We start from the raw sequence: 19,243 nt of genomic DNA, 5'->3' as shown, positions 1-19,243 counted from the left end.
TGAATGGGAATAATGTCTCAGGTCTTGCCTCAATGAAAAAGGACTTCCACAGAAGGCTGCAGGCCCTCAGTGTCAAATCATCTGAGAATATACTGATTGATTTCACTCTCTATACCCTGCCATGGGTTAGGGGTTTAATAATGTTGAAAATAATTAAGGACTCTGGGAAGTACCATAGCTAGTCGCTTTGAAAATTCACTTTCCTGCCAGCTTTCTCTCATTCTGTTGACAGACTTCCTTTCATCTCTTTCCTCTTTTTGCAGCCTAACTTGATCCCTGAAGGAGTATGCTCTTTCTAGAAGACAGATTATGCACTACATACAACATGAAAACTTTACACACTTTTCCTGTTGTCATCTGAAAGGCCTTTCTATGGAGGAAATAACTTATCTCACTTCACATTCTCCCATTGATTTTACTTCGAATTCCTTCTAAGGACCAACCTATTTAAATTTTTATGGTGGAATATAAGGTGGAGCTTTGGTTCCTCCTAATTTTTCTTTTTCCCCAGTGAGATTTGTGACAGCTTTCCCCATTGCTGCTATCCATTATAGAAATTTAACTGCACTTTGAGGATATGTGATTTCAGAAACATTAAAAAAAAAAAAAAAAAAAAAAAAAAGCTAAGGGTAACAGAGCAAGTTGAAGAATTGTGTGACCCAGAAGAGGAAAATTTGTAACCATGGAAGAGACTACATGGTCACTCCATTTATTGTACATTCTTCAAACTGATAACTAAAAAATGTTAAATAAATCATTTTCAGAGCCCTTCCATAGGTAGCTGGTCTGTTTGTTAAAAAATGTGTACTATATACATGGGTCACAAATCATCTTTTTAAATGTTTTATACAATAATCTTAATAATAATATTCATCCAGAAGACTTTATTAAGTTGGAGTAGAGAGTCCTGATGGGACTTTAAATGATAGCACATTTGCTCTCTACAAGCTTAGGAAAGCATACTGTCTCAAACCCAGAAAGGTGTTTTAGATCACCATTTATAAAAGGTCTTGGGAAACATTCAGAAATACAATATGTCAGATAATCAAATTAAGAAGTAATTTAGTTTCTTAAAAATTCAACTCAAAATCCAAACATCAATATCCCAATAACTGAGTTCTAGCTACATGAATCCATAATGATGACTACTCTGCCTTCATTCAATACCTACTGGCTAAAAATCTATACAGGTTCCAACTGTGAATATTAAAAAAAAAAATACAGGGAAAATACTCAAGAAAAAAATTATTTAACGGAATTTGAAGCTGGCTTTTGAAAAACAGATTCAGGGACCAGCAGGCGAGGGCAATTCAATTTAGACTTCTTTTACATGCTTGGAAGACTGTGTCATCTCCAGAGCACTGACAGGCCCACCAATAAGCGCTTCCCATTTGGGCAGCTGGGATGGAATAACCACGGTGCACATTCACGGGGAAGTGTCTGAAAAAGGTTATGGTGAGAAACTTTAGAGTTACCCATCAAATTCTATTTCAGTGACATCCTTTGAAGTTTGGAACTCAGCACCAAGACTATTTTGGCACCTCCACAGTATGTGAAAGGACAGCATGCTTCTCTCTGGCTAAAAGGTCAATGGTCAACGGTCCAACGGTATTACTGAAGAAGATGCAAATGATGAATGGCCTGGTATAAACTGGCAGTCCTTTGGAATGTGATAATTTATGAAAAATCTTTCCACTCCAGGGACAAATAAGGTGATGTTTATAAATGACTGATTTCTTGTTGTGGAAATGTTGTGTTGGGAACATTAATATGCCTTTTCATCTCAGTACTTAATAGACACACATTTTTTAAAATCAATTTCATAGAAATTTCAAGAAAATATGAGTTTTTCCACAGAGACAGAAATTACTCCTAAAATTAATCCATGAGAAGATCTGCTAAGCCAGCACTGAGGTTCCTATTCAAGCTCTGTTTTCAGGTCTCACTTTCACTCCTCAGATAGCAGGACACTCAGAAACTTCAGCATAGATAGCTTTGAAATCAACCTTGTGTTCGTAACTTGGCCATGAGCTCTATTTTAGATCTTACTCTTCTGGCCTCTGGCTCCCCCTCCAGGGTACCTGTGAGCCTGCCCCCTCCCAATTTACAGAGAGTTTTCTCAGCACCTCCAGGGTGCCTCACACTCAGACTTCAGTGTGTTTACATTTCACCTTTCAGGAAACCTTTCCTCAGTCCATACACTAGGCAAGGTTTCTTGGTCTGCGGTCCCAGGGCATCCTCCAGCAGTCTCCTGTTCTCCATGGAAAACTTTCTTTTCTCTGTCTATTGTTCAAGTCTGCTTCCCACAAACTCCGTGAGGGGCTGTGCTTGTCCAGCTTTCTTTCCAGAATTTATATAGAGTACAGAACAAAGTACCAGGTTATATCAGTTAATTATGAGAAAATCTGTGCAAGGTGCTTAGATACTTGTATCTAACTTAATAAAATGAACCAATGGTAAGCTCAATCTAACAGGTACTCCTATCTTGGAGTAGGACCCTTGGAACACCAGAAAATATAAGTCTGACAAAGAGAGATTTAACATGTGTTCTCATTTATACTCCCATTGATAATTTTTCTCAGGAGTTTTTCACACTTAACTGCATAATAGACCTTAAAGCTCAAATGAAAGAGTAGTTTAATGAACAATATATGAAATTAAGAACAATAGTATTAGCATAACTACAACTTATATTTAGAGATAATTGATGAATACTAGTTTGCATGCTTTAACTATGTTATCTACATACACAAATGACATTTCTTTTTTCTTTAAGGATAAAGGTGGTAGGAAATGATATGAAAAGGGAGTATTCACAATAGACAAATTAATAAAGGAAATTGTTTAGATCATACTGCATGCCGTATTTTAATATTGGTAATGATTACAAATATTGAGACAATGTACTAAATGTACTAAATGGCTAAAATGATTATTTTAAGTAGCCCAAAGGATTTTGAAGAGGTAAGTAATTTCTCATCCCTGATCAAAGTATTTTAAACACAGTTGACAAGTACTTTTAAGGTATTAATCAACAGGCTCCTATAAAAGATTTCTAGCCTGGGGGGAATGCTATGTGGATTTATACAGAGCTAAAGAAGGCACAATAAATACTGCATGATGTTATTGCTGTTCTTCAAGAGACAAATTTTGAATAATGTCTAAAATACAAAATACTTCAATCAAATTAGTACAATGTGTAGACAATTCATTACAGATCACAAAAGTTCATTAATAAAAAAGAACTGTAAATAAGTAGAAGTTAGTAATGTTTAATATGAATTTTTACTATAAATGTGAAGATGCAGGTGTTTATGTCTGAATCTATAGAATTACACTTAGTGAATACAAAATGTGTCTCTACAACACAACCAGAAAACAGTGTAGCATAAAGTTATCTTTAACCCCACCTTGTTTTTCGTCCATTGGCAGACTCATGTCATTGACATTAATGGGAGAATCTGAGGAAATTCTCATGAGTACACATGAGGTCTCCAATTCAAACATACCTCACATAGAGAGGCAGAGCTAACATAAATATAGTCAATATAAGCTAAAATCCTCAGAAAAAATTAATTTGATTATTGATAAATTTCCTTTGCATTTACTATCCTTTGTCCCAAGGGGTCTCTTATTGGAATATACTGAAATAGAAGACAGAATAGCATCTTCTTGTCTGATGTCTATGAGCAGAATTGTCATTCCCCTTTTATGCAGAATCCACATGTACTGCCCTCAAGAGACACTAATATTCTTTTTTTTTTTTTTTTTAAGTACCAGGAATTGAACCCAGAGGCACTAAACAATAGGCCACATCCCCAGTCCTTTTCTTATTTTTTTTATTTTCAGACAGGACCTCACTAAATTGTTGAGGCTGACTTTGTACTTGTGATTCTCCTGCCTCAGTCTCCTGAGCCACTGGGATTATAAACTTGCACTACCGCACCCAGAGGCCCAGTAGATTATTTTTGAAAAAATAATCTAGACATACTCATTTCTTCTCAGATTGAAGAATTATCATAATGATAAGTCTAGAGAAAGAATATAAGCTAAGGCAATAAGAAAGACATACCAAAAAGATGCCTAAATTCTATAGAAATTAAGGAAACAAAAATAGAATTTACCAAAGGGAGGTTAAAACACAAAAAATCAAGATGAGAATTTCATTGTGGTGAATATTTGGTCCTAATTATTTACTCCTCCTTGTGCTCCTGCCCTTTACCAGGTCTTGTGTATTTTTCTACCCATTTGGATATAGCCCAAAACTTGCTTTGGACAACAGAATGCAGTCAGAAAGGTTTGCTAGTTCCACTCCAACAACTAACGTGGCATCATGATTTCTGTTTGCCCTCTTGCTTTTCAGCATTTGCCATGAAACCATGAGCAACACACAGCAGAACTAAGCTCACCCTGCAGTGAGCAACCAAGCCACCAGACACACAACCAGAAGCAAAACCACCCAGCTGATCCACAAGCACAGAATAAATAAGTGCTTATATTTGAATGCCATTAGGATTTTGTGGTTCTTTGTTACACAGTATTATTGTGATAATAGCTACCTGATACATGTAGAAATTAAAGTGAGCAAAAGGGGTATTCTCCAGAATTCTGAGGAAAAAATTGTTGTTTTCTGTTTTAGTCAGCTTTTTCTCTGCTGTGACTAAAAGACCCAACCTGTGCAAGTGTAGAGGAGGATTTATTTGGGGGCTCATGGTTTCAGAGATCTCAGTTCATAGACCACAGTCTCCATTCATCAGGACTCGAGGTGAGGCTGAACATCATGGTGGAAAAATGTGGCTAAGGGAAGCAGCTCACATGATGACCAGGAAACAGAGAATAAAATCTCCACTTGCCAAATAGGAATATATACCCCAAAGTCACACCCCCAATGCCCCACCTCCTCCAATCACACCCTACCTTCCTTCAGTTACCACTCAGTTAATCCCATCGGGTGATTAATACACTGATTGGGTTAAGGTTCTTATAACCCAATCATCTTTCTCTGAACTTCATTGCATTGTCTCACACATGAGCCTCTGGGGACACCTCACATCCAAACCATAACATTTTCCCCTTTCCTGTTACCATGAAAGTCAGTAAATTCACATCTGGTTGATTGATAAACAGTTATATCCAATTAATTCACTCTATGTTGACCACTGACTTACCTTTTCCCTCATTATGACGTTAACAATGTGCTCTTCTTCTCATGCACTGGGGATATCAATGACTGGAGGACTTCATTTGTAAATGTGTAAGGTTAATAAATTAAATCAGTGATTCTTGAATTGTAGCTTGGGGCCCATGGCTTCAAGGAGAGATGTTTGGAGACTCATATACCACGGTAGGCTCAAAGAAGGAAAGCTAAACAATTAAAGTGCTAACCTATCAATCAGCAAATCTCTGCTTCAATGTGTCTTAGTTATTCAGATTTCATTTGGAAAAATCAGTTCAACTCTTAAAAAAAGTAAAAACTACTGACAAAATGCCACTTAAAGTATTCTCAGACTCTAAGCACTATGATTACAGTTTTTATTTTGACGAACCTGCTTCATTTTATCTTTATTTCTAGGACCCTAATTTACAAGATCAACATCTACACCGCAATAACTTCCTAACTTTACTCCTTTCTTCCTTAAGGTATAGATTGTGTCCTTTCACCCTCTACTTAAAGTTAGGATAAACCCAGCCTTAGTGAGGACTCAATCCTCTGCCTATCTCTTCAGTCTCATTTCCTGCCTCCTGCTCCTTCATATTGGCTTAAGACACACCCAGATCTTTCCTGCCTTAGGATCTTTTCATATACTATTTGTTCCTGCGGCTTGGAATGCTCTTCCCATATTATTCAAATGTCAACTCCTTTGTACACTTCAGTCTCAGTTTATCAGTCAGCCTCTCAAAGAGGGTTTCTCTGACCATTAGAATCACCTAAGGCCCTCGCCTTTGTCCCATTTTTCTTTGTGACAGCACATGATCCTTTCCTCTCATTATAAACATTTGTTAGTTACATTTCCATTGATCATAATCTCCTAGTGGCCAGAGGCCAAGTTGTCTGGTTTATTTTTTTTTTTTTTTTATTCTCAGAACCCAAAGCACATAGTAAATATTCAATAATGTGAATGAATGAGCATCTTAGCTTTTATCAACATATTTGCACCACCTTTCTATACCATATAGCTTTTTCCTATGGCATGTGAACCTAGCCTCTTAAATTCCAAATCCATACATAACATTTTTTACACAGCAGTACATCACATTTTCTCTTTCAACTTGTTCTGTTCATTATTCTTCCCTCTTTTTTTTTGGGGGGGGGGTGTTGAGGAATACTGGGGATTGAACTCAGGGGCGCTTGACCACTGAGCCACATTCACAGCCCTATTTTGTATTTTATTTAGAGACAGGGTCTCACTGAGTTGCTTAGCACCTCGTTGTTGCTCAGGCTGGCTTTGAACTCATAATCCTCCTGCCTCAGCCTCCCAAGCCACTGTGGGAGAAGCCCACCATGCCCAGCTTCTTCCCTCTTCTTATTCTTTCTGTTTGCCAATGTTCATTATCTGGTATGTTGTAGGAAATTATCAAGCTGACCCCAAATCTTAGAATTAGATTATACTTAGAATGAAATTAACAATAGTAGTTATTTAACAAATGAGGTCAGGTACCTGCAGAAGCACATGCTCTATGCCATTTGAATGAGGTGACTGGGAAGTTAATGGACTATCCAAATTCCAGAAAAGTGACTAGGCAAGAGTTTCAGGAAGACAAAAAACAAAGGTTATATTCTAGCTAATTCCATTCCTCTGTATAAGAAGAAAATAAATTATAAGTACATGCTTTGTACACAGACTAGAAAATAAGGATTAAAAGAAGAACATGGAGTATTTTTATGCAATGCCCAAAAGAAAGAGACAACAGATATGAAGGGTGATGATATTATGATGAGATTAAGTCAGGTGGGGCTATACACTGCTCATAGCTCTCACTACAGTTTGGATGAACCACCCACCACAATCTTCTGAGAGTGGGCATGAGACTCCTAGCTACCAGGAAGAGACCACCTCTGGAAATGAAAAAGTTGGCATTTTGACTTTAGCAGCAGTCTTTGGTAAGTTTGTCTGGTATGAGTCAACTTAAAAAAAATTCAATCTATTCTGGGTTTAATGAAAACATTTAGTTTCTCAATTTGCAAAGCCAAGATCCATACCCTAAACCACAGTTCTGAAATAAAAAAAGACTATTTCTCTCTTGCCTGTTTTTCTTTCTCATTCTCATATGAACCACACTCTATTTCTTAATATTTGCAAATCTATTATTATCTGTTGGTAATTACATAATGTACTTTTATGTGTACGTATCTACACAAAACAGAGCAAGGAAATACAAACATTTTTTGTCACTGAGACAATCAGACATTCCATAGAGCTAAGACACAGCTCTGTAGTCTCAGTATACATTCCTATGGTCTGATTGTAGGGTTCTCCTTTTATCCAAAAATTGAAAGTTTGGATAATGCCTTGATAAGTTTTTTAGGGAATCACTAGGTACCCGCAGTAAATAACATGTAGGGCAATCAATGAAGGTTGGTGTCATGGAAAATAACAAACATTTTCAAACCTGGGACTGAAATCTTCCCCACAGTCGGATGTTTCATTTCCATAATGAGGCCATTGTGTAGCACCTTAAAATGGAAAAACAAGAGAAAAATAATTTGAAACATAAAACTACCTCCAATCTCAATACATATGGGTGGCTACATTGAAGGAAAATATTGCAAAATATAGAGATGCTTAAATTTTGATTTGAAAATAAATATTCAAATTCAGTTTCTTCTTATCATCTATCAAGTGAAGCTGAAAAAGACTAGAAGACTCAAGAACTAGAAAACCACATTTGTATAAAACCTTCCCACTCTTAAAAAAATGTTATTTGTTCCTAGATATAAGTGGATGATTCTTCTCTGCACCATCATCTATGTATGCTTCTTGAATATTAAAACTCAGTCTCTTCCTGTATCACCTCATGGCAGGATTTAACCAAGGTCACTGCAGCAGGGCAGAATGGGGGGTCCTGAGATCTGGACCAGAAGAGCCAATGGGGGTGGCAATGAACTCCTAGAAGCCTATTCAGGGAAGGTGTGGGGAGTCGACCCAATTTGAAAGGGGAATCGGTGTCCAGAAGGCCCAATAACTGCTGGAGATGGGAAGAATGCAGGGCTGCCTTGACAAGATAGCAGTAGAGCTAGGTGACAAGGAACCCAGAGGATGCCCAGGTTAGAGGTCTGAATAAGGAGGTTAAATCAGGGGTGTTTTTAATTATACTAAGAGTTCGATCATAAGACTGGATTTCAGAAATAAGAACTTCACTATCCTGGAGTGGTAAACAAAAATAACTAAGAAAAAGTCAGGGATCCCATCTTATAGGACTGATTAGGTTCTTTGTGGTGTGACCAGGATAGGTATTCAGTGTTCCATCAAGAACAAAGGTAGACTTGGCTCAGGGTTAAGACCTAAGGCTAGTTAGTCTTCCAGGGACATTCTGCCAGTTCCTGACTAGTGAAATGTAACCTGATGCTGAGTCACCTGACTATTCAAACCGGAAAATGAAGGCAGGGATTTTTTTTCTGGGAAGTGGGTAGGAAAACAAATCTGCCATAGATCAAGTGCCCTCCAACTGTAGGTAGAAGAGATGAGAGACTAACTGCAGGAGAAAAAATAAATAAATTACAGGAGGCAAAATGTTCTATAATATACAAATAAGGATGCTACAAAGTTGCTCTGTTTTGTTTTGTTTTGTATACACAACCAGGTGGATATGTGAGTATACTATCTCAAAGAAACTAATATATAATAAGAGATCTTAAGCAAGACACATATTAGCAATTTACACATAAATTGTATTTCACCCACACTGTCAACCACATGAAGGGCCCCTCTCTTTCTGTCCTGTATGTGCATCTAAAGGATAAAAGTACTTCAGTGGTTCAATAAATTTATGGACCACAATTTCATGCCAACATCCCAGTAAGTAATAGTTGAAGGTATTCTATAGCATTTTGAACTTCAGGTAAAAGTAAGAAATGCCTCTCCACATACTTATATCACAACCTCTTCTCAGAGTAAAAGAATATGGAAGAGAGAAGCTAATAAAAATGTTTGTTTTGCTTTGTTTTTTTTTTTCCACTTGGAAGACTCAGTGAAAGAGGTCAAATTTTGAGGGTTTTATCCATTCCTAATAAGCTTTTCTTGTTGTTCTATGGAATGTCACCAGTGATACAACTTCATGGATGACCTTTTAAAGCACAGAACTACAACTGTACTAGGCTCAATATTCTGGCTTCCACTACTTTCTTTGGGAATGGTTACCACTTTGGGGGCCATGCTCCTTAAACAACCATGTCACTCTCCTTCCTGGAAGATGAGGCCACACACCATATGGAGATCCTTTCAAGCAATGCCTTGCCTCATTTTTGGGATCACCAGGTTTGTACCCAAGAGCTGGCCAGAGAAAATTCTTGCCAGTGTTAGAACTGTGCTATAATTTAATTCTGGTGTGGCTCGTTCTCAGCATCCACCCAGCACAGCCTCCTTCTGCATGACGGTGGGGGCTAAATGCCAGCGGGAGGTGCTAAATCTCAGTTCTACTGAGGACAGGAACAAAAATACCAAGCTAAATTTCACTCGAAACAATTATCTGCACACTGAATCATTCTTCTCTTCTCGTATCTCTGTTGCCCTCCTGACTACCTCTTTGTAATAACACTGCTGTGCTACTCACAAAAGACAAAAGTGAGTGTTCTTAGCTAAATATAACTTAACCGATAGTGTTGAAATTAATTAACGCTGAATTTTAATCATGTAGCAAATGTTAAGTGTCAAACGTGAAAGGGTAGTTGGTAAAGGTCAAGGGACATATGTCAAAGTTTCGTGAAGCAAACCTAGCTGCAGTTGATTGAATATTTTCAGGAAAGCAGTGCAAGGGACTGCACTTCCTTCTCCCCTACCCTGATTGCTGTCTGTATACAATATTTTCAATATGAAACTGTAGCCTGATCACTTCTTTCATATCAAAAACCATTCAGTTTTAAGTAAAACTATAAATTCTTATGTTTGGCAAAACAAGTTGACTGCAGTTTCTCATTTGCTGTAGCGTGAGTGCAACTATGAAGCAAACGGGCTGTTCTGAGCTCCCATGTGCAGAAAGAACTGACTGTTTATACAAAGTCTGAGATTAATAAGATTCCATAGGCTTTCTTTGTGAATCAGGTCAGCTTATTCCAGAGAACAACTGAGGCTGTGGCAGTGCTGTCTCAGGAAAACAGTACTGTCCCTGCCTAAGACCCAGAATCTTGGGAAACTGTCCAGCCTGATTAGTAGGGAGAATTCTGTTCTGCTTAGTAACAGTTTTGAGTTTCTAAGAACCCAGGAGGTCTTTCTGAATCCCAACAAAAAAATCTCTCCTGCTTTATTTCAGGCATATTTTCTCACCCAAACTTCACTGGAAATGGAGGAACTACCTGCTCCTACCACCTGCAAAACATTTCTCTGGGGAATGGTCACTAAATAGTCCCCTTTCTTTTTCTCACCCAGTGAATGAGCCAATCTCTACCACTTTACCCTAAAAATTCAGGGTTAAAATATTCCATTTTTCTGACTCTAACAATGGACGAGGAACATGATCTTTAGTAACCTTCAAACACAATTTTTCCTTAGGGTGAAGTTCATGCCGTTAGCCTCAGTTCGACTGTCCAGGGCACTCCTTGTTGCACACTAACTTACTTCAAAATAAGGCAAGGAAAGACCTTCCCTGGAACTCCATAGTGAACTTTGTCCATTTGCCAATCAATGTCTTTGAATTTTACTGTTTTCTCCTTCCTCATTACTTCTTTTATTCTTCCAAGATCTTTCATGGTTTGGTAGCTCTTCTAAATTTCACTTCTTCTCTTCAAAATTTCAAAAGCCTATTCTTGACAAGAATAGAATTGTAGATAGTGCACTAACCTCTTTAGCAAAGTATCAGGCCTATTTAAAATAAGGACTCTCTTTCTTCCTCCAGGGTTTTACAGATTGACAGCCTAATGATAGAGTCAAATGGTAATGTATTAATGATGGGGGAAAGAGTAAAATGTATACCTTAAAGTGATGTGGGAAATAAAAGTTTAAATGAAAGTAAAGGAGTCTTTTTATAAAGTCCTATGGCAGGAACAGCAGAGGAAAAAGTCTGTAATATAGAACTAGCAAGACAAAAAAAAGGACAAATTGATCCTCTATATAGACAGTGAAAAACTTTATTGAAAGCAAGAGATCTAGTTCAAGACTTATTGTCTTTACTCATAGAAGAACCAAAGTAATTTATCAATGGCACTAGCAACAGAATGGACCAATCCATTCACTTGAATAGTCATTTGACCTAGTCATTCAGTTCAGTAAACTTCAAAGAACACTGATATTCTAGGCACAATGGAGGAGGTGGCAGTAAAAAGATGAATGAAATTATACTAAAAGTGACTGCAATTAGAAAAGAGAGTAGGGAATAAGGGACTTGATCCAATTTTTATAACACAATTTAAACTCCATAATGAAGGAACAATAACCAATAAGAAGCAAGTAATTCACTCTGCCTATATTGGAAGGAAGTTAAATGACCTAGGATCATTAAATGACCTAGAGGTCAAAAAGGTCAGTAAAGTCCTCTTTAGCGGACTAAAGATAACACTAAAATTAAATGTTGAGATTAACACTAACAAATATAATAACAGCAGCTACTGCACAACAAAACTCCTGAGAGATCAGGCATTATATTAGGAGCTATTTGCAATTGTTTAATTCGATTACCTCATTAAGCAGACTAGGCAGGAATTAGTATGAACTCCACTTCTACTGATCAGGGGAAGAAAACTTAAAGAGGTTAAGTGCTTGCCTAAGATTTTACAATTAATAAGCTGCTGACCTTGTGTTACAGTTTAGGTGTGCCTGACCCTCAGTGCTTTGCCAGATTCCTGGCATTTGGAGACTTAGTCAAAGAAATGGACAAGGATGATTTGATTTACCATGAAAATAACTAGCTGATGTGGTCACTGCTGTAAAACAAATTAGTCAATTCAGTGTGGAAAGAAAATCAGCCAAACGGATTGCTTGGCACCAGGAGGCCCAATTAGTTAATAAACTAAACTGCTCCCTTCGAGGTAGCCAAGGATCCTCTGGCACTACACATAAAATTGCTGTGAAAAGAGAAGGATTTGGGCCCAAAGTGGCTCAGATTTAGAAGGGGACAGACCCAGCAAGTGATCTTGGGCAAGGCACTTAAGTACTCTGAGGCTCAGAATCCTTACAGTAAAACAAAGAATAATAATACCTTTTTCTAGTGAGTTTGAGGATTAACTGAGATGACAAGTGTACGGTGCTGAGCACAGGTCAAGCTCCAGGCTAAGTTCACAGGAAGAGGCAACTGTTTTCACCATTGTCAACAGACTGGGTCAATCTCTGGCTCTACCAAGTAGCAACTGTGTGGCTATGGGGCACATTCATGTATTCATGCAATAAACATAGATTAAGTAATTAACAGTGATGACTAATAATTAATAACAAGTATTAGATTCATACTAATGTGCCAGGCATTGTAAAGGACTTAGAATAAACTAGGTCACCAAACAAACCAGGGTTTCATGCCCTACGAAAGTTCACAGCCCCGTATGGGAGATATTTCGTTAAAAGTAACTATTAGTCTGCTACATAATAATATCTGTTTTGTCCTGTGCTACATTACCAGAGCCATGACCATTACCTAGCATTATCTGATAGATGCTTAATGAATATTTATTGTATTTTTAAAACATTAAGTTGAATTAATCGTGTAAGTAGTAGGTGGTTCTTTGCGGTCTCATTATTTTATAGGGGTGAAGGAAAGACTTCTTTGTTTTAAGCTTTTAATAAATCCCTGGAGTTCTCTAGACATGAAATTGCTTTATAACTTCCCAAGATATATTCATTTTCAGGAACTCAGTTATCAAGTTCCAGTGTTGCCTTGCAAATTCCAATGTATTGATGAAGAGTGTTATTAGAAAGCATTTTTTTAATGTTCCTAATTTTAAAGGAAATGTATATAACATTTTATCATTGAGTTATATTTGGGCCTAAGTATCGTAGGAATACTTGATTGAGTTAAGGAATCCATTTTTAGTTTGATGAGAACTTTTATTTTAGATGTGTACTTTTGGAAAGTATTTTTATCCTTCTACTGAAATAATCATATATTTTTTTCTCCATTGATATGTTAACAAAAAGATTAAGATATTTTCTAATGTTTAGTCAACTTACATTTCAAGAACAAACTAATTTTTCAGATGTTCTGTTTAAAATTTTCTTGCATACATTTTCATGAATGATATGACCTATAATTTTTCTTTCTTGTATTGATTGTCCTTATTTGGTTTTTATATCCAGAGTAACTATTTTATAAAATGAGTTAGATAACCCTTCTTTTCCAATTTTCTGAAAGTGTTTGGGAAAAGTTGGAATTATTTGGTCCTTCCATAGCTAGTGGAAAATTGTTTTTAAACCACGTAGAACAGGTGCTTGCCTTGTGAGAAGATTTTTAATAATTGAAGATTATTTCATTATTAACAAAAAAATTTAATGGATAGGACAATTCAGATTTTTCTCTTTCATCTGGAGTAAATTTCAATAACTAATTTTATGGGAATTTTACCATTCCACTAAGTTGTCAAATTTATCATCTTAAAATTGTTCATTATTTATCAACTTGAGAATAACAATATCTTTCTGATGAATTAAAATTTTTATTGCTAAAAAAGTGACTTGCATAGTTTAAAGTTCATAGTGTCTAACATTAGGAAAGGTATACTAGTTTATTTTTGGTGTGTATTTTCTTGATGTATTTTATGCTCATACAGTCTACCTTTCTGAGTTTTAAGTTTTAGTCTCTTTAGTTTAAGTTTTCTGAGTTTAAGTCTCTTGAAAACAGAAAATTACAGGGATTTATCCTATTATATATTTGCCTTTTAACTAGAGAATTTACTGTATATGAATTGGGATCTATTTTAATTGATCTGTTGAATTGATCTGTTTAATTCATTTTAATTTGTTTGGTGTCTGTTTTTTGTCTCACTGGAAAAAAAAAAAAAAAACAGCCAATCTCGTCTTAGTTGAGATTGAGATTGTTTTCCCACTTTTACTAGCTTGAAAGATAGAGACTCCATACTTTCACTACTCTTTTCCTCCAGAAATTAATTTTAACTTCCATACTTAACAAAAGATAAACAACATTTATCCAGTTATCTTCCTACCAACTTGTATGATAGATGTTTCCAAATTTTTTTGGTTCCCTGTATTTTTAGGACCTTGGTAATTTGTTTCTCAATGCTACTAAGCAAAAAGGAAAACCTTTTGTTTTGTATATTGAATGTTTAAGCAATTAGGTGAAAACAATAGGTATTTATGCCCTAACTTAGTAGTGATTTTTAAAAAGTAATAGACACAAAATAAAAGAAAAAAATGACATTTTTATTTCTTTTCTAAATTACCGCAATTGTTGTCTAATAGCATGTGTCCATGCTAGATATGAAAACACTTGTCAAACCTTAGAATAAAATCAGCTACTTCAGTCATTATTTCTTGTTCAATACTGATTTTCTTTTGACACTTGCTCTTTTTCACAGCCATATCTATTCAAAAACCTAGTTTGCCAGATACATCATTGAAGGGTTGGAGGGGAAGTTCACTGGTAGAACAGAAGCATATTATGTGAGAAGCCCTGGGTTCCATTCGCAGCACAAGAAAAGAAAAAATCATTGAAAGGCGAGTAGTGGCTGTGTTGAAACTGAACTGCCTTGAGCTAGCATGCTGTGCTGAGGCCAACAGATGTTTCTATTTTTTCCTAGAAAATGAAAACATCCTGTGGTACTCCTGCTTGTTTGCTGGGATGCCACGGGAACCTCAGGATATAGCTTGTGAACTATAGTTACAGTATGGAGTTCAATAGTTTGGAATCCTTTTTTTAATTCAAAAATTAGACACTGTCATACCGTTTTTCAAAATCAGTGGTATTTAGTTTATTCATTTTTTTGGGGGGGGGTGCCGAGCATCAGTCTCAGGGTCACTCAACTACTAAGTCACATCCCCAACCCTATTTTGTATTTTATTTAGAGACAGGGTCTCACTGAGTTGTTTATTATGCCTCACTAAGTTGCTGAGGCTGGCTTTGAACTTGCGATCCTCCTGCATCAGCCTCCTGAGCCACTAGGATTACAGGTTTATTTCATGTTTGTCATAGTTTTAACTCACTTTTCTTTTCTTTTTTTTTTTTTTTTAATTTTAGGTATTGTATTCTTTCAGGGATTATAGTCCCTCTTCTTGCAAAATAAAATTTAGAAGTCCCTTAGTCATCTGCTGACAGTAAATTCTCTTAATTGTTATCTTCCTGAAAGTTAGTTTGTTTGTCCTCTGTTCTGAAAGAAGTTGTGCTGATTGTACATTTCTGAACTGACCGTTATTCTCTGTTGGCAGAGGCTATTATTGCACAGTCTTCCTGATTTTCACTATTGTTCTCAAGAAGTTAGCCATGAGTCTCATTGTCATTGCTTTGTAGGCAATCCATATTTATTTCTCTGACTGGTTTAAAAATCTTCTGTATGTCTTTAGTTTCTAAAATTTAACCAGTATCAGACTAGACCTCAATTTCCCTTTCTTTAATCTATCAAATATTTATTTAATCTATTTATTCTCCAGGACTTCCTGAATTGGAGGAAATGTATCTCTACAAGTCTGTTCTTTCTTTATTTTCTTCTTAGTACTGGGAATTGAACCCAGGGGTGCTTTACCACTGAACTATGTCCCCAGGCCTTTTGAAACAGTCATGCTAAGTTGCTGAGGCTTACCCTCCTCTTGCCTCAGCCTTCTGGGTGGCTGGGATTACAGGCATGCACCACTACATCAGCTCCAAAAGTTATGACAAATTCCCAACCATGTTCAAATGTTGCCTGTAATCTCCCTAGCCTTTCTAGTAAATTCAATTACATTTATATGAGACATGTATTAGTTATATATTAGACTTATCATTCTATAGTCTCTACATCTTCTGTAACTGTGTTCTCTATATCTCCGGGATGAATTCTAACTAAATTTATTCAGGTCTATGTCCCACATCATAAATTCTCTCTTCCACTGTGTCTCTTCTTCCACTGTGTCTAATATTTAATTTGTCTGCTGTGTAGTTGTGCTTTATCCAGAGATGATTTGCATTTTTTTCCAAGTGCTCAGGAAAATAGTACCAAAATAGAACCACATCAAATTAAATTTTCTGCTTGAGCATTTTTGGGTCCCAAGTGGAATTAATTCCTGCCTATATACAGAACAGTTAAGTTTATGGATAGGTCATCTCATGGGAAAATTTCCCTTTATATCTTCCCTACAAGAACCAAAGTCAAAACAATCAGAATCTCTATTGCTTCCATCTTCAATTTCCAGTGCAGGTTTCAAAATGCAGATTTAAAAAAAAAAATGTTCTTTTTGTTTTTAACCTAGTTCACCTACTGAGAATACTAACTTTTGGATGTCCAAGCTTTAGTCTAAATTCTCTGTTGAATCTCCCATCTACTGTGGGCCACAGTGAAGTTGTTCTGTCCCAATTTCTTATGACCCATAAAATCTGAGTTCTATGACAAGGGGCATGGAGTGCTGGTTGCACATACTCTTCTCTGTGTAATGCTTTCTAATCATTTTTGTGCCAGTAGATTGCTCTGGTCAGGTAGTCCTCCACACTGTCAGGAATAGAGGTCCTCCAGATATCATTGTGTCCTCTTTAAGTTATATTTTTGAGGTTTAATTGGAGTTTTCAATATTTTCCAAGATTAATTAGCCCAGGAAATAAGAAGAATAACAACTATTAAATAAAATGGGAAATATAATAAAACTCAGGGAAATGTAAAGGTGATTTATCAACTTTAAAAGTCAGGATACTAGAAGTTCAGACTTACAACTTTAATTCCATCCTCCATGGCTGTGGAACCATTAATTAAATTATCCCAGAACCAGTTGCTACAAACTCTAATGAAAACTGGGAAAAGCACTCTTTCCCCTCCAGCACAGGGGCTTGCAAAACTCTGCAATAGGAACCACTCCAAAAGGCAGTGAGCAGAGCAATGGTGTGTACTGTCTTCACCCAGTGAGAACCACGTAACTCCTTCATTTCTTAGGATTCTCCAGTTGCCTGCTAAGAAAACTGTGATTTTTGCCTAACACTAAAAACAGGTCAGGAGGGCTCAAATGTCTCATCTTTCTGATTGGTTATAGTCCTTTTCTCCCCCAAAGACCCTAATGTTTCTAGTAAGGGTTTGCGAGTCCAGACTGAGAGGCAGAAGTCATCTACTTTACTAAGTAGAAAAGCTCTTGGTCCTTTTCAAAATTCATCAAAGCAAATTTTATTCTCACTAACATTCATTTATTGAGAAATTATCACTTAAACATGGATCACTGCCAGCCACTCTCATCTCTCGGGGACCAAAAAGAATGAGAGAATTTGAAGAAGAAAATATTCTGTTGGACAAAAACATAGTGTGACCAAAGAAAAGTATGTGGGTTCTGAGTGAGCACAGTTTCTGTAAATTTTGGATCTAGTTGTAATAGGCATATCCGGGTTACACTGTCTAAGCAGCATGATGTGAATAAAGGACAGGGCTGAATGCGAGAGAATTGTTCATGGCACCTGCCTACTACTAAGGGCAATCATTTGCATGCTCTGTCTCATTTTAACTGCACAGTGACCAGGATTGCTTCTATTTTACAGAAGAAAAAATCATGAGTACAAGGGAAAAGTTTCTGAGGGCAGAGCCTACCATCTTTTTCCCACACTACCCTATCTAATGTATCCAGTGTCCTTTCCCACTGTGCTGAGATTCTAGTGCTCCTGACATGGGGGAAACAGACTTAAGGAGAAAGGAACATTGGCAACACCAAATACTCTGTGTGATTGTCATTAGCACTTTGTCCTTTCTTCTGCTGGCACTAGTGCTACCTAAGAAAATCAGTATAGTAAGATATAAGTTATATTTTATATATGTCTTCCTCTTTGTCTCCTTGATGGTAGGTGTGCTATACATTCTATGGGAGTTAAATCTTTGGAATCAAGTTGCAATAAGGCATCTCCTTATTTGGTGCAGTAAAGCTTTTGTTTAGAAAGTTCACAGGAATACGAGGGGCAGCATAATGTAACAAAGCATTAATATCTGCACATCTGCTTCCTTAATTTCTTCTTTAATAATGTCATGCATGCCAAATATGTTTAAGACTCTTTATCACTCGTGATACAGTGTTAAGTTTAACCAGGAAAGACTTTCAGCATCAGGAAACCACAGAGGAAGTGACGTCGCAGCACACTAAGATATCTGAATAGCCTCAAACAGAGTAACAGTTGATAAATGTGACAATTACTCGGTCCTCTACCCTGAGGAAGCAATGTCACATGCTGGCTTTATATAAGTCATTCCGGAGAAACAAAACCACCCAAGAGGCAATCAGGTGACAGTCCAGTGGCTACAGATAGATCATAGTGAGCCCTGCAAACTATATCCTCTTTGCATCTGATTGATTACTACGAGAAAAAAGAAAGAAAGAAAGAAAGAAAGAAAGAAAGAAAGAAAGAAAGAAAGAAAGAAAGAAAAAAAAATTGCTCAGGTTCAAAGAAAAAAAGAACCACGATGGTAACTAACTAACTAAGTAACATGTCTCTAAGACTTAAAAACACTAAGGCAGTGGTTCTAAAATTCAATACATTGTTTTCATTTTACCTTTTGGTTTGGTTTTCGTGAGAATTCGTGTTAGGCGGCAAATGCTTTGCTCATTGCTGGCAGATGCATGTTTGCTCCAGGGAAAGTGATAAGGAGAACTATTTTAGGAAAGAGCCCCTGTGACTCAAGTGTGGGGAGATAATATTGATAAACATTAGCAGGGTCACGATAACTTTGTGGACTAGGGACCCTTTGGATATGCCAAGAGATATTATCAGCAAGAAAAAGCTGAGTCATGTATAAAAATGTTGGCTTGAATTAGTCAGATTGTGGGGCAGAGGGATAGGGATGGGAAGACACAGAAAATGAAACTGAGAGTCATGAGCCCAACTAAGAGTGAGGCCTGGGCCTCTCAGACACATGTGTTTTATCAGCTGACTCCAAGTTCCTCATAATTTTAATCATGTGTCATCAAACTGCCTTACCGGCACATTTTCAGCCTGCATC

General features: G+C 36.8%; 1 protein-coding gene across 2 annotated transcripts in view; it reads right to left on the bottom strand.

The window, feature by feature from the left end:
- Positions 1-19,243, bottom strand: part of Sugct (succinyl-CoA:glutarate-CoA transferase) — a 752,240-nt gene that overhangs the window by 94,613 nt on the left and 638,384 nt on the right. For both annotated transcript variants that reach the window (XM_047562477.1, XM_047562478.1), the window contains one exon: positions 7,612-7,675. In XM_047562477.1, coding sequence (XP_047418433.1) covers positions 7,612-7,675 — 64 coding nt within the window. The remainder of the gene's footprint in view (positions 1-7,611; positions 7,676-19,243) is intronic.

Source organism: Sciurus carolinensis, chromosome 8 (assembly GCF_902686445.1).
Source record: "Sciurus carolinensis chromosome 8, mSciCar1.2, whole genome shotgun sequence".
Lineage (NCBI taxonomy): Eukaryota > Metazoa > Chordata > Mammalia > Rodentia > Sciuridae > Sciurus > Sciurus carolinensis.
The sequence above is the reverse complement of the archived record's forward strand: the minus strand, read 5'-3'. Positions and strand labels throughout refer to the sequence as shown.